At 38.5% G+C, this 24,220-nt stretch overlaps 1 protein-coding gene and 1 pseudogene across 7 annotated transcripts in view; both read right to left on the reverse strand.

The window, feature by feature from the left end:
* NBEAL1 (neurobeachin like 1) overlaps window positions 1-24,220 on the reverse strand; it is a 164,060-nt gene that overhangs the window by 118,539 nt on the left and 21,301 nt on the right. For all 7 annotated transcript variants that reach the window (XM_040228771.1, XM_040228768.1, XM_040228765.1 and 4 more), the window contains 4 exons: window positions 16,396-16,487; window positions 11,329-11,490; window positions 749-830; window positions 76-203 (listed from right to left, as the gene is read on the reverse strand). In XM_040228771.1, the coding sequence (XP_040084705.1) occupies window positions 76-203; window positions 749-830; window positions 11,329-11,490; window positions 16,396-16,487 (464 nt within the window). The remainder of the gene's footprint in view (window positions 1-75; window positions 204-748; window positions 831-11,328; window positions 11,491-16,395; window positions 16,488-24,220) is intronic.
* LOC120854599 lies at window positions 5,698-7,435 on the reverse strand (annotated as a pseudogene).

Genomic DNA, 24,220 nt, shown 5'->3' on the forward strand with positions numbered 1-24,220 from the left:
TAGAGAATGAGACCTGCTTTGAAGAATTACATTCACTAGGACATTAAGTGTGCAAATGAACACTATAAGACATACCCTGAAATTCGTTGCCTCCAATTCCGATATGGGTCATATAAACTTTCGCAAAATGCCAATGCATGGATCACAAATTCTTCAATAGATGTCTGATCTGCCAATTCCTTCTCTTTTTTTTTGCTTTTTAACTGAGAATTTAAATATAAAATTATATGCACTTAAATATTAAGCCATATGACATACTGTGCAATATCATTAAGAGATTACTATGTTTCATTCATCTAATAATAACAAATAATTTTTATTCAAATAAGCCTCAGTTTCAGGTCAGTTGCAGGTCAATCATATTGACTAGATATAACCACTCAAATTTTAAATATTTCCTAGGAAAGGTTTCAAACTGTCAGCCAAACATTTTTCCAAAAATGAAGATGCTTTCAGTAAGAGGGCTATTTGATGAAAAAATAATAAACACATAAAATGACAAACTGTGTCATTTTAAAAAGCCATTTACAAAATGCTTCAATTTTAAAATTAAAATAACAAATGTATTAATAACTGTTTTTCTACTTTTAGATAATATGTATAAGATGCCTGCAATAATGTGCTCAAAGATAATTTAATGATCTTCTCAATTAATACCTCCTCTGAAAACATTTAACTTTACTAAATTTATAAAGCAAAAACTACTCTCAGTAAAGCAACAAAAAGGAATATATTAATTCACACCTACTTGTTGAATATAGAGTGTTGTCATAGTGATAACATGGTTGATATATGAGCAGGTCCCAATTTCTTCTACATTAGATAGATTTCTGTGAGAGGAAAAAGAAAAGAATAGCCATATATTTATTGCATATGAATGGTGAGAAAAATGCATGCTCATATATTCAGACTGATTTTCAGAACACTTGTTGGCAAATGAAGTACAAATAACATTCATTAAAACTTAAAATCAATTTGATTATATAATTGCTTTCCCACTGAGAATGCAAAACACAACTCAAGCACCATTTAACTACTATAAACAGAGAATAAGAAATACTTGTTAATTAGCATTTGCTTATTGTGAAAAATTGTAAAGTATCACAAAGTAGAAAGAGTAAAAGTCATTAATGTTCTTACAACTCGAACATTAGCAAAAACATACATTGTGGATTATTTCTTTCCAGGTTTGTTGCCATTTTCTTCTGTAGATTCTTAGCTTGGTTTTTTTACATATCATGGCCTTTATAAGACATTTTGTGTAGTTTTACAGTTATCATCTTGCTTTCTGAAATTGGGTTGTCCTTTTAGACTCATCCCTGGTGGCTCAGATGGTAAAGCGTCCGCCTACATTGTGGGAGGCCTGGATTCAATCCCTGGGTCAGGAAGATCTCCTGGAGAAGGAAATGGCAACCCACTCCAGTATTCTTGCCTGAAAAAATCCCATCGATGGAGGACCCCTCGTAGGCTACAGTCCATGGGGTCGCAAAGAGTCAGACACAACTGAGCGACTTCACTTTCTTTCACTTTCTTTAGACTCATAATATATCTCTTCAACTGTATTAAAAAGCCTGAAAGAAGGGTGGATATCTACACATACTCCAAGAGGGCAGAGTACATGCCTTGTGTAAACCAATGGATTAACAAGGGCATGGCATTCAGTTAAAATCTGACCCTCATTTTTATTCCATTTTTAATAAGATCGAGGTATAGCACATAAAGGGGCTTCCCTGATGGCTCAGATGGTAAAGAATCCACCTGCAGCGCAGGAGACCCAGGTTCAATCCCTGAATCAGGAAGAGCCGCTGGACAAGGGAATGGCTACCCACTCCAGTATTCTTGCCTGGAGAATTCCATGGACAGAGGAGCCTGGTGGGCTACAGCCCAGAGGGTCGAAAGAGTCATTTTTTCCATGACACATAAAATGCTAAAGTGTACGCTATCAAACCTCGCCAGTCTTTTTCTTTACAGATTAAAAAAAAAATTCTATTAAGACAAAAACTCTATTAAGTTCTGAGACATTGTGACCTTGAAAAATACTCTATATCTTAAAATCCAGTAGATGCTAAAAGAACAGGAAAAATTAACTGAATTAACAGACTTCTTAAAAAATCAGAATGGCAGGACATCTTGGAGAAAGCAGAGAGTAAAGGCAGAGGTAACAGTCAAAGCCTGTGGAGGATTCCGGGAAGACAGCCAAGTAGGAAGCACAAGGAATCTGTCTCCCCACCTAGAAACAGTTACGCTGTCAAAATCAGTTTGATGTAAGTATTTTGGAAACCTTGAGCCTCTAATGAAGGCTGGCAACTTTCAGATGAAGTTTTGGATGGTAAATTGCAATTAATGTCCTACATTATGGACATTAATTTAAATTTCAGCTATTAGCACAGCAGCAGCTACCAATCCCCATCCCAGACATGTGGTAAACAGCTGTGCATATGTTCAAGAAGCAACTTGGAAGCAAGCTTACAGGAACCATTAAGGGCAAAAAGGACCCTGTCCCCAAATATTGGAGATCTGTGCTCTGGTCACCGACTGCTGCGTCTCTGCTGGGAGCCAGCGTGAGGAATCCCACCCGTGACAAGGTCATGTGGCAGAGATCTGATGGGCAAGGCGAGTTAGATCTCAGGGTGTCCCCCTGGTATTTCCTGAGCATCTACCCCAAAAAACAAAAATCTGCTGGCCTTTGTACTCTGCTTTTCCACTCTTCTGACACACTCTGGAAAAAGTTAACCCAGGGCTTTAGTCTTCTCATTTGAAAGGGATGTTTCAGTTAAACCCCTTCTGATAACTCTCTAGCTTGCCTAACAGGTTCCCCTGGACCTCTTACAGCTTGTGAATTGCTTACAGCCCCTCAACCGTGAGAGGCACAAAGCTTAAAAGCATCTTAAAGATACAGAGCCTTTTCTAAAGAGCTAAAAATCATATTGGTGATGAGTTTTCACTGTTGACTCAATGATTGCCGCCAGGCCTCCATATTCTTTATCTTTTAGGCACCTGGGAGGATGTTAATCAATGTAGATGGGATATGGAAAAATATATATAATAGTTTTGATGTTAGCAACACTAGACTTTTGAGTTAATTACTTTAGTTTTGTTATAAATCACTGTACTCCTTTTACTTGTTATAAATTGCTGTATCTTTGCTATGTAAGAATGAAACTTTATTTAGTGCTTTCTGAGAGTGGCACCAGACTTTGAGAAGAACAACACAAATAAGTCTTCTGGTTGACAAACCTTTATCAGGAAAAAGGCTGTAAAATGTTAATTGGCCCTTTTGGCCGGAAGATGATGTAAATCACCTAAGACTTGTATATACAACTAGATATGCGAGAGAAAAGCCTGGTTTTGATAAGAGTCTGGGCTGCTAATGCTGCATAATTTTGTATTACCCATTGATCTCTATGTACAATCAAACAGGTATAAAAGGCCTTTCTAGACAATAGAGGCCGGGCCAGTCATTGGAAGGACTGGTTTCCCCTGTGTCTCCTCTTTACTCTATTTTCTGGCTGAATTCCCATCTGGGGCATGGAGGCTCGCCATGTCTACTTACTTGCCCCGGCTTCTAAGATCCACGAGAGAGGGAGCCCAAGGTGGGGCACCCTCCGATATTCAAGAGGACACCGGCGGCCTAACGTAGATGGTGCAAGCTCCTTGTCTGGAACTTTATTGGCCTTCCTTGTAAACCAAGTTATTCAGCCTCTTTTCTCCACTTAATTTTCCTACTACACTATTTCTTCCTAATCTAATCTTATATTTCTAATTAAATAAATAAGTTTTTCCTCGCCAACGCCGTCCCTGCTTCAAATTCCCTGGATCTACCGGGGCTGGACCCTGGCACACCTCATTATAAAGGTGCACAGAAACAGACAGGCAGCCACTGCTATTGCACCTACCCCAACAGTTATTACTCTTCCCTCTATGGGCAATGTAATTTCCATGGGACTTAATGAGTCATTTCCCTTTCCACCATGATCTTTTAATTTTTTTTCCCCTTTTGGGAGACAGATATTAAAGACTAGGATATTCAAAAATGATGGCATAAATGGGGAAAATTAGACAGTGACCACATATGCTGAGGGAAAATCATAATAGATTTGAGCAGACCTCAGGTTTACAACTCAGGTTGATTCTCAGCACAAAGACAATCTGCAATAAAATATCTATTTCTACTTCATTGACTATGCCAAAGCCTTTGACTGTGTGGATCACAATAAACTGTGGAAAATTCTGAAAGAGATGGGAATACCAGATCACCTGACCTGCCTCTTGAGAAACCTATATGCAGGTCAGGAAGCAACAGTTAGAACTAGACATGGAACAACAGACTGGTTCCAAATAGGAAAAGGAGTATGTCAAGGCTGTATATTGTCATCCTGCTTATTTAACTTATATGCAGAGTACATCATGAGAAACACTGGGTTGGAAGAAGCACAAGCTGGAATGAAGACTGTCGGGAGAAATATCAATAAACTTAGATATGAAGACAACACCACCCTTATGGCAGAAAGTGAAGAGGAACTAAAGAGCCTCTTGATGAAAGTGAAAGAGGAGAGTGAAAAAGTTGGCTTAAAGCTCAACATTCAGAAAATGAAGATCATGGCATCCGGTCCGGTCACTTCATGGCAAAGAGATGGAGAAACAGTGGAAAGAATGTCAGACTTTATTTTGGGGGGCTCCAAAATCACTGCAGATGGTGACTGCAGCCATGAAATTAAAAGACGCTTACTCCTTAGAAGGAAAGTTATGACCAACCTAGATAGCATATCCAAAAGCAGAGACATTACTTTGCCAACAAAGGTCCATCTCGTCAAGGCTATGGTTTTTCCTGTGGTCATGTATGGATGTGAGAGTTGGACTGTGAAGAAAGCTGAGCACGGAAGAATTGATGCTTTTGAACTGTGGTGTTGGAGAAGACTCCTGAGAGTCCCTTGGACTGCAAGGAGATCCAACCAGTCCATTCTGAAGGAGATCAGCCCTGGGATTACTTTGGAAGGAATGATGCTAAAGCTGAAACTCCAGTACTTTGGCCACCTCATGCAAAGAGTTGACTCATTGGAAAAGACTCTGATGCTGGGAGGTATTGAGGGCAGGAGGAGAAGGGGACGACAGAGGATGAGATGGCTGGATGGCATCACTGACTCGATGGACATGAGTCTGAGTGAACTCCGGGAGTTGGTGATAAGACAGGGAGGCCTGGCGTGCTGCGATTTATGGGATCGCAAAGAGTCAGACACGACTGACAGACTGAACTGAACTCAACTGAATAAAAAATATTATAAAAGCAATAAACAAAAATAACAACAAAAAGCAGCAAACAACTGGAAAGGAGGTAAATCTGATTTTCAACATTACGTTATTAGATTCAATGTCCTGCATTCAACTAAAAAGAAAAATCAGAAGATATACAAAGAACTAGGAAACTATGGCCCAGTCAAAAGAAAAAAAGAAATCAACAGAAACTCCCTAAAAGACTTATTGGACAAAAACTTCAAATTAACTGTCTTCAAGACACTCAAAATATTCAAGGTAGGCATGGAGAAAGTTAAGAAATTAATGTGTAAACAAAATGGAAATATTGATAAAGAGATTTAAAAGACTAAAAAGAAGCCAAAAGAAATTCTGGTGCTGAAAAGTATAATCATTACAATGAAAAATTCACTAGAGGAATTCAAGAGCAGATTTTTTTTTTTTTGACACTGCATTGTACTTTTTAATTGCACAGGTAGTTTTAAATAAATGGAGAAAGCACCTTCCAAAAGTTACACTAGCATGGAAAGATTTCATCAAGCATTTACATTGTAGTTTTCTGTAATTTTAGAAAAGATTCTTGATTTTTACTTGAACTGTACATGAGGGAAAAGGAGCCCCCTCAGGTAGGTGTTCTGCTTGCAGAACCAAACTAAAGGACCTAAAATCGGAGACAAGCCTGGTATGCTGCGAAGGGAAAAGAGAAACTGATAAAGGACCATTCCTTAACTCCATGTCTGAACACTTATCCTGTGACCTTTGTGTAAGTACTTCAGGGCGAACCACCACCCTTAAGATAAAGGTACACCCTCAGAAGCTGTAATTCTGGATCATAGTAATGTATCTATGTACCCTGGACCACTAAAGGTCAAAGGATAATACTTGGGGTGACCTAGAAGGCTTGAACAAATATTTTAGAGGAATTCTCCAGGACCACACCCCCTCTACTTTGGCTTTTTGGATGAAGCACAGGCCTTTGTGCTGTCCTCCAGGCAGTGTCACAGTCAAAAAAAGCGCATCAGTACTGGATCACTCCTTAGACACTAATCAGCTGGGCAAAGTTCACTGGCAAAAGGGTCCTTCCTAGAACGGTCTGCATCAAGCAGGGAGGACATGTCGCTCAAGGGAGAAGGAGCCCTCATAGCTACAGTCACTGTAAGCATCCAGTAGGCAGGAAGATGGCTTCAGGCAGTTGCTCGTTGAAAGCAGATCTGAGATACCCAGCTCTGGAATGAAGTCATCTTCTGAAAGTTCTTCCTTCACTGAGATAGTGCATTCAGGGTGATCTTTCTCTGAGCGGCTGAAAGGTGCTTCCTCAATTTGCACTACCACACTGGCTTTGCTCTCTGTCTCAGAGGGCATCTCTAAGACTAGGGGCTTTGTATATACGTGGTCAAAACGAATCAGGTCATTAATGGCTTCCAGCTTGGCTGATGATGTCCCCAGGTATGGAGAAGGGGAGGCCGGTAAGGAACTGGGTCCTTCTGGGTCCACTTCTGGGAGCTGCTCCAGGCTGGCAGACTCTGGGGAAGGACATCTGAGGAATATGACTGAGTCCAAGTTGAACAGAATGCCCAACAGGATATCAGACTCAGAGTCTGAAGAGTCAGCACCATCAGAGTCCATGGGGAGATGTTCTGGAGAGGTGACAACTGGGCCTGCACCTGCTGCAGAGGTGCATGTAGTCTGAGTGCTGTGGACTCGGCAGACCTGGCCACCAGCCCCGCTCTGTCCCCCTTGGTCTCTGCTTCCTCTTCAGCCACTAGGGCATCCGTCCCCAACCGCTCTTAACTCCTGATTCTCAACTACAAGGCCATGAGTTTTCTCTCGTAAAAGCTGATTTTCTAACAAAAGTTTTTGGTTCTCTTCTTCCAAATCTACCGCTTGTTGCTCCAGCTCACTCATTTGAGCTTTCTCTCAGTCTCTAGCAGTCTGAGCTGCTTCTGTTTTTCAGTTTCCTCCGCAGCGCCTTCTCATCGGGGCTCAGGTGCCTGAGGCGCTGTCGCTTGCGTGCCTTGAGGGGAACCCAGCTCACTCCCTCCGGGCTGGCCCCTTACTGGCCCAGTACCATGACCAGCAGAGCCCAGCCAGCCGGGGCTCTGGCCGCAGCAGCGGGCTGGCCGGACAGAAGCAGTATTTTAGGGGCCCCAGTGGCCGGGCTCTGCGCGGGTGCAACCACCACCATGGCTGGAGCGTGTCTACGCCAGTGCACGCCGCCGCTGCCCCCCAGGAGCAGATTTGAAGAGGCAGAAGAAAGAATCAGGGAACCTGAAGACAGCACAATGGAAATTAACAAGTCTAAATAACAGATAAAAACATTTGCGTTCCGGAAAAAGAAGAGAAAGAAAAACGGGAACAGAGAATACCTGAAGAAATAATGGGTGAAAACATTCCCAATTTGATGAAAGACATGAAAATAAACAGCCAAGAAGCTTAATAAACTCCAAATAAGGTGAACTCACAGACACCCACACTGAGACACACAAAGTTATCAAACTCTCAAAGGACATAGAATCTTTAAAGCATGAAGAGAGAAATAATTCATCACATATAAGATATCCTCAATACAATTATCAGCAGATTTCTAATACCAAACTTAGGCCAGAAGACAGTGAGAAAATATATTCAAAATGCTAAAAGAAAAAATTATCAACCAACAATCCAATATCTGGCAAACTGCTTCAAAAGTGAGGGAGAAACAAAGACATTTCTAGAAAACAAAAGGTAATGGAGTCTGTGCCAACTAGGTGAACCATGCAAAAAATGCTTAAGTGTCCTGCAAGGTAAAAATTAAGGACACTACAGTTCAGTTCAGTCGCTCAGTCGTGTCCGACTCTTTGCGACCCCATGATTCACAGCACGTCAGGCCTCCTTGTCCATCCCAGAGTTCATTCAAACTCACATCCATCAAGTCAGTGATGCCACCCAGCCATCTCATCCTCTGTCGTCCCCTTCTCCTCCTGCCCCCAATCCCTCCCAGCATCAGAGTCTTTTCCAATGAGTCAACTCTTCGCATGAGGTGGCCAAAGTACTGGAGTTTCAGCTATAGCATCATTCCTTCCAAAGTAATCCCAGGGCTGATCTCCTTCAGAATGGACTGGTTGGATCTCCTTGCAGTCCAAGGGACTCTCAAGAGTCTTCTCCCACACCACAGTTCAAAAGCATCAATTCTTCGGTGCTCAGTTGTTTTTTTTTATACTCTAACTCTCACATCCATACATGACTACTGGAAAAACCATAGCCTTGACTAGACAGACCTTTGTTGACAAAGTAATGTCTCTGCTTTTTAATATGCTTTCTAGGTTGGTCATAACTTTTCTTCCATCTGCAGTGATTTTGGAGCCCCCCAAAATAAAGTCTGACACTGTTTCCACTGTTTCTCCATCTCTTTGCCATGAAGTGATGGGACCTGATGCCATGATCTTTGTTTTCTGAATGTTGAGCTTTAAGCCAACTTTTTCACTCTCCTCTTTCACTTTCATCAAGAGGTTTTTTAGTTCCTCTTCACTTTCTGCCATAATGGTAGTGTCATCTGCATATCTGAGGTTATTGATATTTCTCCTGGCAACCTTAATTCTAGCTTGTGCTTCTTCCAGCCCAGCGTTTCTCATGATGTACTCTGCATATAAGTTAAATAAGCACGGTGACAATACACAGCCTTGACATACTCCTTTTCCTATTTGGAACCAGTCTGTTGTTCCATGTCGTTTTAACAGTTGCTTCCTGACCTGCATTCAGATTTCTCAAGAGGCAGGTCAGGTGGTCTGGTATTCCCATCTCTCTCAGAATTTTAGACAGTTTATTGTGATCCACACAGTCAAAGGCTTTGGCATAGTCAATAAAGCAGAAACAGATGTTTTTCTGGAACTCTTGCTTTTCTTGGATTTCCGTGATACTGAATGGTTTGTCTTGGAAACAAACAGAGACCATTCTGTCATTTTTGAGATTGCATCCAAGTACTGCATTTTGGACTCTTTTGTTGACTATGAGGGCTCCTCCATTTCTTCTAAGAGATTCTTGCCCACAGTAGTAGATATAATGGTCATCTGAGTTAAATTCACCCATTCCAGTCCATTTTAGTTTGCTGATTCCTGGAATGTCGACATTCACTCTTGCCATCTCCTGTTTGATCGCTTCCAATTTGCCTTGATTCATGGACCTAACATTCCAGGTTCCTATGTAATATTGCTCTTTACAGCACTGGACCTTGCTTCCATCACAAGTCACATCCACAACTGGGTGTTGTTTTTGCTTTGGCTCCATCTCTTCATTTTTTCTGGAGTTATTTCTCCACTGATCTCCAGTAGCATATTGGGCACCTAACGACCTGGGGAGTTCATCTTTCAGTGTCCTATCTTTTTGCCTTTTCATACTGTTCATGGGGTTCTCAAGGCAGGAATACTCAAGTGGTTTGCCATTCCCTTCTCCAATTGGGATTCCCTGGTGGCTCAGATGGTAAAGTGTCTGCCCGCAATGCGGGAGACCCGGGTTCTATCCCTGGTTCAGGAAGATCCCCTGGAGAGGAAATGGTAACCCACTCCAGTACTTTGCCTAGAAAATCCCATGGATGGAGAAATCTGGTGGGCTACAGTCCATGGGGTCACAAAGAGTTGGACATGACTGATTATAAAGAAATAAAAAGATACATAGTACTGATTATAAAGAAATAAAAAGAATTATTACAGTATTATGAAGAACTGTACAACATATTTAATAACATAGATGAAATGGAGAAACTCCTAGAAACACAAAACCTCCTAAAACTAAACCATGATGAAATAAATAACCTGAACAGATCTTCAACTAATAAGGATACTGAATCAGCAGTCAAAACTCTCTCAACAAAGCAGCCCTAGACCTGATGTTTTCACTAGCAAATTCTACAAAACATTTAAAGAACCGATGCCAATCCTTCTCACGTCTTTCCAAAAAGAAGAAGAAACACTTTATAAATCATTATATGATGCCAGTATTACCATGATACCAAATCAGACAAGAGATTCCAAGAAAACTACAGACCAAAATCCCTATAAACATTAATGCAGAGATCTTCAACAAAATGCCAGTAAGGAGAATTCAACAGCATATTAAAAGGATTACATACCATGACTAAGTGGAATTCATTCCTGAAATGAAAGGATGGTTCAACATATGAAACCTGACCAATGTAATATGCTTCATCAACAGAAGAAAGGGAAAAAATCCACATGATCATCTCAGTTAAAAAGCATTTTAACTGCACAAAAAGCATTTGAGAAAATTCAACAATCTTTCCCGAGAACAACACTCAGCAAATTAAGAATAGAAGGAAACTGTCTCGACTTAATAAAATCTATATATAATTTCACAGCAAATATCAAACTAATGGTAAAAGACTAAAAGTTTTTCCTCTAAGAACAAGAAGACAGATTTTAAGAAGCATATGATGTTCCTAACCCAATGGCTCTCAAATTTTTATATGCAGATTAACGTGGAATAGGTGAAAATCAGAATGCATGAGCTCTTTTAGATCCAAATTTCCATACAGAAGGCTCAAACTCTGCATTTCTAGTAAGCTTCCCAATTGTTACTTATACACACCAAATTTAAGTACCAAAGACCCAATCATCTATAAATCTGGAAATAAAAGCTATGGAATAATTATACTTTCTTTGGTTAAATTATAAAGTGAAAGACTAGAAAAATACATTTTGCAAATGGCAATGCACAGTATAAAAATGTGTATGTACATGTTTACAGGTGAGGACCATAGAGAAAATACAAGTGCAATAAATTTTTAAGTAACAGCTCTTGTCATTGTCTTAACTCTGAAGCACTTATTCTTTTATCTTGGCTGAATATCTCTACGTAGGTATACTAAAAGGCTTTCCAATATAATAACAAACTACAAGCCTACTTCAAAAGCTGCACTCATCCTTAAGAGCTCCACATAAACAACAAACATCATTAACAACCAATAAATGCCATTATTAGTTTGCTATTAACCACACGGACAACAAACATCATTAATAACCAATAAATGCCATTATTAGTTCGCTATTATTTAAAACAGATAACTAGTTTATTTGCACCAGATACCTGCAAAGAATAATGAAGAACTTGACAAACAAAATTGACAAGGCTTGCTGTTCTTCCTCTAACCCATCAGCCATTTTTTGAACACACTGTAGAAGCTGGATCCTCAGAACCTGCAGAATATTATCAGGAAGCAGAGATATTCCGGGAGGCACATCATCCACCCTACAACAGAAAGCGAACAAAATAAGAAGAGTGTTTAAATACAGGATGAAAATCTCTGGCACTTTAAAGGAACTATATTTTCAGTTCAAGTCCTAAAGAAGCTCCTCTAGGTCACAAATTCTGTGCCTCCTCTCTGCAAGGTATCACCAAATGATTAGTGATATTTTAAAAGATTATTAGAGCAGAGTGATTAGTAACACTTCAGAGGAGGCTTACTGAAAAGAGAAAAAAAGATGCTATATAGTATTTTCAACTGTGCTACTTTTAAAGAATATACTTAAAATATATTAGTTCACCTTCTATTACTTAGAAATAAAATGTATCTATACCAATACAAAAAGAAACAGTAACTAGCAAATATAAAAGAAGTACCCATAACTAGTTTAATATCTGTTAACTGCTTCACTAAATAAACAATATTCACCTACCTATAGGCCCCCTAAGCCATCTGATCAGAAGAGGGAGAGAAGGTAACTAGCAAAAGGAAAGGAGAAAGAGATGAATGTAGAACTCCAAGCACAAACATCAACAGAAGACTCTTTTAAAGTGATATATCAATATTTTGTGACAAGTGGTTTCTGTGTAAAACTATTTGGTTCTACAGGGCAAAAACCAACACCAGATATAAGTGACTCCTTGCACGTGGCTCTCACATTAAAATCCCCTAGATTCAGTCTCAGAAGCCTGAATGCTAAATTTCACCTCTGTAACATATCCATTTAATCTCATCTCTGAAACTGTAATATCTCTATGAAACTGTAATATCAGATATCTGCCCTATTTCACTGGGCTCTGAAACCAAGTAGTCAATGTGCATTTTCCACTTTAAAACAGGTGAAGAACTCTAAAAATGTAATACATTTTAAATACACATTTCTAAAGCCTAAGAATCTTTTCATAAGTCACTATACTAATTTTCCTATCTCTATTAGGAAAATGCTCAAATCATAAAGAATCACTGTGAAGAATGACAATTATACTTTATAATGGTCTCTTTTTCAGAAAGTGCTTAACATGAAGTATTAGTACTATTTTTACACTGAGTAAAAGGTATTCATTGTAGACAGAAAAATCTGAAGCACCTCAGCAGCAGTCACATAAACACACATGATAAATATTAGCCTCTTCCTGAACCACCCTATTACATAAATTAATAAAGTGTTTTATAAAATAAATACAAGTCACAAAGCAGACTACCAAGGTTGCCTAATTCTACAACTATGTTATAAAATATGCTTCATTTTAGTCTGGGCATCATTTCACTTGCAACTTTGGATTCTTTAATTCTCTCTTATTTACAGATGGCAAAAGAAACACTCATTTTTATATTTAATTTTTTCTGAAGAGCTAAAAAAGGTGATTAGAAAAAACAGAGCAACTAAAAATAACAAATATTTAAATAAAACTGATTTTCAGGACTAGGCAAAACTATTCCTCCTCACTTTTCCAAAAATGTAAGTCAGCAAGAAAGAAGACATCAGCTTTCCCAATATTTCGTTCTAGTTATTTAAAACTTGTTCCTTTGTCCTTAGTTGTCCCTTTTTCTATTTACATATGTTTTTATTTTCCTAGGCAGAAAAAAATACCAGCTTCTAAAAGAGTAATCTTTTTTCTTAACTGACATTCATAAAATTAGTTAGAACATGGTTTATAGTTCAAATTGGAATTTTTGGCCTAATGTGATAAAGATTTCAGAATTTAGAAGTATGTTCCCACCTCTAAGACTTCATTGCCAAAATTCTAAGCTCCTTTTGCTGAAATTTCTCAAACTCCAGAAATCTTTTCCACTCCTCTGTTCGCCTACTCAATGTCTCCTGTAAACAGCTGCCAATTGTTCTAACACAGGAAAAAGTCCAGCTTAAATTTCAAGGTTTTGTAATCTGGTAAAAGCAACCCTTGCTTTGTATTATGAATTCTCTAACACAGAAATTTTATAAAGTCAGTATACTTTAAATGAGGATTATCTGTGAGCTGCTTTAAGATGACGACTAATTTTATACATCTGACATATACTATTCACTTGAAAAATGGAAAATTTACTACTAGCAAAATCTAAATCCATATTCTGACAAAGATATGAAAAATAATTTTAAATAAACAAACTAAGTCACAAGTAAAAACGCTATCGGCATTCTTCATCTTACTTTAAATGGAGTGGCAATATAACTCTATGTACTGTTTTTAGAAATAAACTCCGAAGACAGGAGTTTATAACAGATGGATGATAACAAGTGCATCTTACAAAACACCAAGCATTCAAAGGCCACAATCCTGACTCCATAAAAACTCTTACATTCATGATTTAAAGTGAGCTGTAAGTTTTTATAATAAAAGCACTTCTAAGTATAAATGGTGGTTCATTTCCCTGATGGCTCAGATGGTAAAGAATCTGCTTGCAATGAAGGAGACCCAGGTTCGATCCCTGGGTTGGGATGATCTCATGGAGAAAGAAATACCAATTCACTCCAGTATTCTTGCCTGGAAAATCCCATGGACAGAGGAGCCTGGCAGGCTACAGTCCATGGGGTCGTAAAGGGTTGGACACAACTGAGTGAGAATGCATGCATGTACTCAATACAAACTAAAAGAATACTCTTTTATGAGTAGAAATCAATAATACATAATCTTATTTTGAGTTAAAATTTAATACTGATTTTTCAGCCTTTATAAACTTGTAACAAATAATCTAATGTGGAAGAACTCTGAAATTGCATTTATAAACAATAAAGCACTTGTGCTTTTTGAGCATAACCACATCATTTCTTAAGTTCAATGCTCTGGTCCAAAAACTCAAATGATCTTCTTTCTCTGAAGTATTACAATCACCTCTTAATGGGGCTTTTTGCCTTCAATCTCAACCCTTCCCAATCCAACCTCCATAATGCCACCTAAATAACTTTAAAAAAAAAAAAAAAAAAAAAAAAACCTTGATCATGATACTCTTACACAAAAAATTCCTTGACTAGAGTCTTGTATCTTCTATAACAAAAAATCAAAGTCCGTGAGGAGTGCATTCATGGCACGTCATGATCTGGCTCCAAATTGATTCTCCAAATTCAACTCACCTGGTGTACACTCTCAGTGCCTACCTCTACCTCCAATCTGCAAACATTTTCCTTTCTGAAGATTTTTAATTTTGCAGATTCTCTTTTTTTGGGGGGAGATGGCGGGATTGCACAGCAGGTCATGCAGGATCTTTGTTCCCTGGAAACTAAGGATCACACCCCCCACCACCTTCAGTGGAAGCATGGGGCCTTAACCACTAAACCACCAGCCTGCCCACTCACGTCTAACTCTTTGCAACCCCGTGGACTGCAGCCCACCAGGCTCCTCTATCCATGGAATTTTCCGGACAAGAATGCTGGAGTCCAGGGGACCTTCCGACCCGGGTATGGAACTCCATCTCCTGCAGCTCTTGCGTTGGCCGGCAGCTTCTTTACCACTGTGCCACCTGGGAAGCTAGAACCACGAGGGAAGTCCCAATTCTCCAGATACTCTTTTCCATCATCAACCACCAGCCATTTCTCCCCTCCCCTCTCAATACATCTCTACAAATTGAGTTCCTTTTGTTCCTTAACCACAGCCAACCTAACCTCTCCTGCCTAACAAGGATTAGGTCCACAAGATGACTTGAGATACAATACAAAGTTTATCAAGGAAGTGGGCCTGGGAACTGTGAGACTCTGGAAATGGTGGCAGGCAGAGGAATGGGAGAAAATATTTGTACTTTCCCTTATACATTTCTCCAAGATTTTAATTTTTCCCCTATTTTATGATTTTCAAATCCAATTTTTAAAAATCTGAAAACTTGACCTACTCCAAGGTGTTTTCCAGGGCCCTACTATAGGCCAGGAAAAATAAGTTTCAACTACAATGCCTGTCATGTAACAAAGAAATTTTAGGCAAATGAATGGAGTGCCACATGGTCGACCCTTAGATAGTTTCAAAAAATAGGCTGGTCGTATCTGAATGACTCACCCCCACAACTTTCTGAGAGGGGAGAGGAAGTACAGACTAAGGTCGATCGAACAGTCAATGATGTAATAAGACCCAACAAAACTGGAAAACCAAAGCTCAAAGAGCTTCCTTCTTTGAACATACTGATGTTCAGGGAGAGCAACACACCCTGACCCCACAGGGAGACAGCAAGAAGCCCTGCATCCAGGCCCTCCCAGACCCTAGCCCTGTTCCTATGTGTATCCTTCATAATAATACTGTAATCCTAAATATAGGACTTTCAGTGAGATTTCTAAGTCATTGTAGCAAACTACTGAACGTGAGGGAGTCATGACAACCTCCAAATGTATAGCTTGTTGGTGAGAAGTGTCAAGGTCTCCCTGCTGCTGCTGCTGCCAAGTCGCTTCAGTCATGTCCGTCAGGCTCCCCCATCCCTGGGATTCTCCAGGCAAGAACACTGGAGTGGGTTGCCATTTCCTTCTCTAATGCATGAAAGTGAAAACTGAAAGTGAAGTCACTCAGTCGTGTCTGACTCTGTGCGACCCCATGGACTGTAGCCCACCAGGCTCCTCCATCCATGGGATTTTCAAGGCAAAAGTACTGGAGTGAGGTGCCACTGCCTTCTCCGTAGACTTGCTAATAATGACTGAAGTGAGGACAGTCTCGCAGAGAACTTTGCCCTTAACTCATGGCATATAGCTCTAACTCTGGGTAATATCAGAACTGAAACGAACTGCAGGACACTCAGTTGCCAGTGTCTTAACAAAGCAAAGAAGAGGAAGCAAGAAAGATGACTGTGATCAATCAGAAATGTCTGCTGGGAAAGCAGGGTTATGCAGGAGGGGCATGTGTGTCATGTAATTGGCATCCTTTTAATATGTCATCAATGAGGTTTTTATGACAAGAATTAACAAATTCACCCAAGGGTAGGAAACTGTTTCTACATACCTGGTAGGCAGCTTTTCAAAGTCAACATCTAGGAATTGTTCATAGCTAGAAACAAAACTGTCCAACCACAGCTTTAGGTAATCTGGATCTTTCTGAAATAAGAAAATCATCATAATATTAAGTATGTCAGGAGTCTTTTTAAAAAAACCTTTTAACTCCTATTGAGCAAATATAAACTGATAATCTAAAGAAGTAATAATACAAAATCTCTAAATGATACTCAGGAAGACATAGGAGCTGTTTTAAAATGTGTATTAAGTAAAATGATCCCATGTGACTCACACAAAGAGCTACCGTCTTAACAATATTCTGTAAGATTCTACACAATTTGCCCTCTTCTAACTCTGTGATCTTACCCACTATCACCTTGTACTATACTGGCTTCCTGACTGTTACTGGGACAAGCCAGACATGTTCCCATCTGAGGCCTTTGCAATGGCTGTTTTCTCTATCTAGAACATTCTTCTCCCAATAGCTGAATGGCTAACCCCTGCATCTTCTTCAAGTCATTCTTTAAATGGCTTATTCTCAACGAAGCCAAATTTTACTACCCTTTCTTAAAACATACCCCTTAGCAACATACCCCTTCTGACCATATTCTCCTAAAATTACAAGCCTTACAAGCCAACATTTACCTTATACCCTATTCTGTTGTCCCATTTCATGGTGCTTTCTCACCTCACACACTCTAGAATTTATTCATTACCTGTCAGTTCCCCCAGACTGTGGACTTCACAATCATAGGGCCTATCTAAAGGCTCACCACAAGTGACTATTCTGTATACTAATGGATACCAAGTGCCTGAAACAGTTCTTGGCACTCAACCAATACTTGCCCAGTGAATTAATGAAAAATATCAAAAACATAAATAAAATAAAATTGGAGCTGGGTCATTAACCTAAACATAAAAACTAAAAGATCTTCTAAAAGAAAATATAGGAGAATACCTTTGCAACTTTGGGGCACACAAAGATCTTTCAGCTTGGACACAAAAATCACAAACCAAAAAAAGAAAAAAATAATAATTGCTCTTATTCAAAATTTAAAACTTCTGTTTATGAGAACACACCATTAAGAAAAGGAGAAGGCAAGCCATATATCAGCTGAAAATATTCTCAGTACATATATGTGACAAAAGATTTGTACCAAGAATATAAAAAGAACTTCGATGAATCAATGTAAAAAGGACAACTCAATTTAAAGACGGGCAAAAGGTTCAGATGTTTCACAAAAGAAAATATACAAATGACCAAGTAGCATGCAAAAACATCTACAATATCACTAGTTATCCAGGGAAATGCAAATTAAAATGAAATGGAATACCATCACACACCCACTAGAAAGGCTAAAATTTAAAAGACTGTCCATATCAAGTATTGGTAAAAATGTGGAATAACTGGAACTCACATTTCTGGTGGAAGTATAAAATGTACAATCACTTGGAAAATAGTTTAACAGTTTCTTTTAAACATAAATTTACCACATGGCCCAGTCATTCTTCTCAAGAGAAAACAGAAACAAAAACAAAAAACACTTGTACCAAAATGTTCATAGAAGATTTATTTTTAATAGCCCTAAGCTGGGAATAAACCAAAATTCCATCAACAGGTTAACTGATAAATTGTGGTATAGTCACACAATGGAATGCTAGCTTGCAATAACAATGAATAAACTACTGATATGACAACAGTTAGAAATTTCAAAAACATGGTGAGCAACATGCCAGGCATTAAAGCATACTGAAATTGTGATTTCAATTATAAAAGTTATAGAGCAGCCTATGGTGACAGAAATTAGATCACTGTCTTTCAGAGGACTGACTACACAAGGGCACAGAGGAAATCTTTCCAGGTAATAGAAATTTTCTATTTGTTTTATTAGGCAGTAGTTACACAAATGTTTGCCATACCAAAACTCATCAAATTTGACACAAAATCTGTGCATTTTGTGCTAAGTTATATCTCAAAGATGATTTGAAAAAAAACCATGATTCTTCATAAATTATTTTAAATATAAATTGCATCATTAAAAATGATGTTCAAAATGTTTCCTTCATGTTCTTAACACTTTTTTACTCCAGTCAATTTCAACATGACCCTCAGGAGTCTTACTTATCATTGGTTAGGCACTGCTCTTGGATAACAAGAACTCAAGTAATTTATTTCCCTAAAATAAAAGCAGTATATACAAATGAGAATTCCTAAAAAGAATGTTCCCAGAATATGCAGACAGCTGACCTTTTGTGTATTTGTTTTTTCTATTAATACACTGTTCCAAAATCAGATCATAAATTGTTATAATCCACATCATCACTGAGACGATGGGAATATTTCAGAGAAAGAACTACCTCTTGTGAGAAAGTTTCTCAAGGATTTCATTAATTGTTCTTTTTCATTTCCAATCAGCACAACATCCATTCATTCATACATTCAGGATAAGACTCCAGAAATACAAGTAGCTGGAGTTTGCCTCTATTAAGAAGTTCCTTCTTAATAGAGCAGTTTTAATAAAGTGTGTAAAAGTTCAACACAAAACAGCTCATAATGCCATAAAGAATTAATGTATTTCTCCTTATAGATTATTTAGAAACTCTACAGTATCTAGTTCAAAGTCTGAAAGTCAGGGCTATCAAGTGTTTGCTAAGTACAGAGTTCTCTTAAGAAGTTGAAGAACTAACTATAAGGAAAGAAATGGTATTTAAACCTGGAAATGTTTTACTTAATAAGAAGTGAAGCAGTTACAGTCTTTTCAGATTCTGCAATGTACCAAGTACTATTGTTGTCATTTAGTCACTAAGCTGTATTCGACTGTCTGCTACCCAATTCACTGTATCCCACCAGGCTCCTCTATCCATCGGATTCCTAGGCAAATACTAGAGTGGGTGGTCATTTCCTTCTCCAACGGCACCTGAGTCTCCTGCATTGGCAGGCAGCTTCTTTACCACTGACCAACCAGGGAAACCCACCAAGTACTACAGCAGCTATTTTAAAAGTATACATCATCCCATTTACTCCTTATAACCACTGAGAAAGGGTTTCATTTTTTTCATTTTACAGGTTAGAAAAGCAAAGTTCTAAGGATATATAACTTATCCACAGTCATACAGCTAGTCATTGACAGTGCAGGGATTAAAATGCAAAGATATATGAATCCAACTGTGTCCTCTCCACTACACTACACTATTTTTGAATTGTGAGCAGGAATAAAATGGAGCTTTGGCTTTGTGAGCAAAAAGAGGAAAAGAGGAACTGAGTCAGGATCAGTACACTCAAGTGCATAAACAACTTTAACACATAAAAAAGCCACATCCGACACAGCCTGAGAAAACCCTTAAAATGATCTATACTTAACTGCCAAAGGTCATAAAAGGAAAAAAGTCCACACATCCAGAAACAATTAAATCTCAAGCTTAGGCATTTTCATGGTTATGAGAGTGTGGTACAATAAAATAATACAGTAGGGTCTATCTCCCCAGTTGCACAATATTTATTAACACAAAACACAAAGTACTACAGAAGCACTGAGTCAAATCAAATGGACACTAATCCCCGCTCTGCACTTTCCTGAACAAGTTACTCTGTATGCACAAGTTTCTTCTGTAAAAATGAAGATAATCATAGCACCTTTCTTTACAGGGTTGTGAAAATGAAATAACCTAGTAAGTGTCAACAGCTTAGAACAATGCCTAGCACATAGTATAGGCTAAGTATAGTTATTTTTATAACCTATTATGTGCCTAAATTAGGTAACACTCCCAAACAAGAATGTTCTAAGCTACCCATATGCATACTTAAATATTTCATGATCCCCAGGGCCATATGATCTTAATTGTATTCTTTTCCTTTCACATCTGTTTGCATTTACTATCTGTGTGACTTTGGGCAGGTAACTTCATTTCTCTGATCTGTTCTGGATTTATAAAATGAAGATAATACTCTCCTTACAGCACTGTTGAAAGCACCAAATGAGATAATACATGTAAGGCATTTGGCAATACCTGATATTTAGCAAATGCTCAAGACATGTCGGCTATCATTATTAAGACACAGATTCTGCTATCAAGTTGGTCATTATCCAATGTCATAAAATAAGCAATTATAAAATAACTGAAAATCAATTTTATTGATTTTATACTCAAATATCCATCCAATCATCTGCCATTAAAATAATCGTTCATTTTGGACTGTTATATAGCTCCCCACAGGTCTCTGTAGTTTCAATTCCTCCCAGTGACACACAGCTACTAACGGGATTTGTTCAATTTAAATATAATCTTCTCTTCTGCTCAAATACATTCAAAGACTCCTCATTACCAGAGGATGACGTCTAAACACTTAGAGATGTACTGTCCAATGCAGTGACCACTAGCTGAATGTGATGACTTAAATTACATTCAAGCATGAGAAATTTTTACCTTTTCATAACATCCACTCCACTGCTGGGAGGCTTTAGTAGTAATAGGATTATGAGAGCCATGGAATTTCACCAAGTCTTTATGGGATAGAGTTACAGGTAAGAATAGAGGGAACACCTTCCTTTCTCCACATAATGATATTTGGGTTTTAATATTCTTTCAAGCTTCCCTGATGGCTCAGTGGTTAAAGAATCCACCAACAATGCAAGAGACACGGGTTCAATCCCTGGGTGGGGAGAGTCCCCTGGAGAAGGATATGGCAACCCACTCCAGTATTCTTGCCTGGAAAATCCCATCAACAGAGAAGCCTGGCAGGTTATAGTCCATGCAGTGCAAAGAGTTGGACATGACTGAGCACAAGGCACAAACACATATTCTTTTAAGTTTTATAAACTTTTAGATACACACATATATTTCACCTATATCCCCATCCTCTAATGAATTACATTTAAGCAAATCCAGACATTATATTTCAACCACAAATACTTCCATACATAACCATAAAATACATCATTTAAAATATGACAATACTATCAATCTGAAAAAATTAGTAGCCCTTTAACATCCGTTGATGTTCAGATTTTCCTAACTTGCTCAGAAATGCCTTTCTTAAACTGTCTGATAAAGTCAGGACCCAAAGAAAGTCCATAAATTGCAATTTGTTGGTATATGTTTTCAGTTTTTTTAAACCTATGGGTTTCTGTTACATTTCTTTTTTCCCTATTTGCTGAAGACACTACGCCATTTGTGATTTAATATTTCTCACATTAGAGATTTTGCTGACTGTCATTTAACATGTTTCTCAGTCCTCTGTATTTCCTGTGAAGTAGAGTCGGACACAACTGAAGCGACTTAGCAGCAGCAGCAGCAGCAGCAGCAAATCTAGAGATTGTCACATTTAGGGATTTTCTGGCAAAAAATACAACACAGGGTATGTTATATATGTCCTTCAGAAGATATATGTCTAGTTATCTCTTCTGTGATGTTGGAACTACTGATATTCTTTTCCTAGATTCAGTATTTTGAGTAATTTCTATAATAAACCTTATAATTCCCCTATGGTATCACCAGGACTACTAGAAAGATTTGCAGAATGAAGAGCTATTATTGATTTACTTTCAATCTCATTTCCAGATTCTTAATTAAAATTATATCCAGATAGAGACTGTGTTTATGCTATTCATGCAAGGTGTTAAATAATGGATAATTTTTATTAATCATTCCTTAATGTTTATCAATTGTACACTTCCCTGAACAACTGAAAAATAAAAATAAAGTTCATAATTTTACATTAAAAAAACCTTACAATTTCCTTCACTCTACTTTGGGCTTATTTTATTCTTTGTCTTCTTGAAATGGATAATTTATCTATAATATTAATGTATTCCTGCATAACAAATTAAATTTAGGAGCTTGAACAACAGATATTATCCCAGATTTTTAGGGCCAAGAATTGAAAAACAGCTTAGCTGGGTGGTTCTGGCTCAGCATTTCTCCCAAACCTGTGATGAAGACAGAAACCAGAATGCAGTCACAAAAAGACGGACTGGCTGGAGAAACTACTTTCAGCTTCACTCAGGTGGTGGTTGGCCAGGTTTTGGTTGTTCACATAGGGTTCTACACAGGGCTGCTTATAACACAGCAGCTTGCTTCCCAGAGAGCAAATGATACAGGGAAAAGAGAGCAACTGAGATGGAAACAGTAGAAAAAACAATGTCTTTCCTAATTTCAGAAACGATATACCATCACTTTTGCCAAATTCTACGCACTGGGTAAGAGTAACATGGAAACTTACATTACCATATATAAAGTAGACAGCCAATGGGAATTTGCTTTATGACTAAGGGAACTGAAACAGGGGCTCAGTAACAATGAGGAGGGGTGGGCTGGGAGGGAGATGTGAGGGAGGTTCGAGAAGGAGGGGACATATGTATACCTATGGCTGATTCATGCTGATGTTTGACAGAAAACAACACATTTCTGTAAAGCAGTTATCCTTCAGTTAGAAAATAAATTAACAACAACAAAAAATTCTATGTGTCATAGACAAACCAATACAATGTAGGAGGACTGTCAAAGGCCATGCATATGACAAGGTGGGATCTTGAAGGCTGCTGCTGCTGCTAAGTCGCTTCAGTCGTGTCTGACTCTGTGCGACCCCACAGACAGCACCCCATCAGGCTCCCCCGTCCCTGGGATTCTCCAGGCAAGAACACTGGAGTGGGGTGCCATTTCCTTCTCCAATGCATGAAAGTGAAGAGTGAAAGTGAAGTCGCTCAGTCGTGTCTGACTCTTAGCGACCCCATGGACTGCAGCCTACCAGGCTCCTCCGTCCATGGGATTTTCCAGGCAAGGGTACTGGAGTGGGGTGTCATTGCCTTCTCCACTTGAAGGCATGGCTACCACAAATGACTAGTTCATTTCGTTTTAGCCTTTTCTCTAACACATTTATACCACAAGTTTTCCCAGGTAATGCTATAGGTATTTCCCCAAAGGATCTAAATGTGTAATTTTATCATTTAGTACTCCCCCACAAAAATTCCAATTTTCCTTTATTTCTTGTTCTTTAATCAAACCTTTGTTTTAAACTGTATGACTTTTTAAAAAATCTTCTTGCAATTTGTCCCTTAGCTGCACTTCTCCCTTAACTACATTCTCATTAGAAAACATACTCTATTATTTTAATAATCTGAAATTTGCTGAAACTTGCTTTAAGTTTTGTCATATCATCATTTTTGTAAATATGTGTGCTTGAAAGGAATGTATGGGTATAATGTTCTACATAAGTCCCTTTTAATTTGTCAACCCTGCTATTTCAATCCCTGGTAGCTCAGACAGTAAAGAATCTGCCTGTAATGCAGGAGACCCAGGTTCAATCCCTGGGTCAGGAAGATCGCCTGGAGAAGGAAATGGCAACCCACTTCAGTATTCTTGCCAGAATTCCACAGACAGAGGAGCCAGGTGGGCTACAGTCCATGGGATCCCAAAAAGTTGGACAAGACTGAGCAACTAACATAAAACATACACTGTTTAAATCTTCAGTATCTTCACTGATTTTTTTTTGGGGGGGGGGGGTCTGTTCATTCTATCAATTACTGAGAAAAATGTGTTTTTAAAAACTAAAACCTATGTTAACTTAAAAAAACCTATCGTGACTGTCATATGTTTATTCCTCTCTAATTCTGTCAATGCTTGTTTTAGAGACTATGTTATGAGGTGCACATGATTTAAAATTGTTGTAGTTTCCTGGGCTTCCCTGGTGGCTCAGCGGAAGAGAATCCACCTGCAATGCAGGAGATGCAAGACATGCAGGTTCAATCCCTGGGTCAAGAAGATGTCCTGGAGAAGGAAATGGCAACCCACTCTAGTATTCTTGCTTCCCTGGTGGCTTAGACAGTAAAGATTCAGCC

The sequence above is a fragment of the Oryx dammah genome, unplaced genomic scaffold (genome assembly GCF_014754425.2).
Source record: "Oryx dammah isolate SB20612 unplaced genomic scaffold, SCBI_Odam_1.1 HiC_scaffold_27, whole genome shotgun sequence".
In the NCBI taxonomy this organism is placed as follows: Eukaryota; Metazoa; Chordata; class Mammalia; order Artiodactyla; family Bovidae; genus Oryx; species Oryx dammah.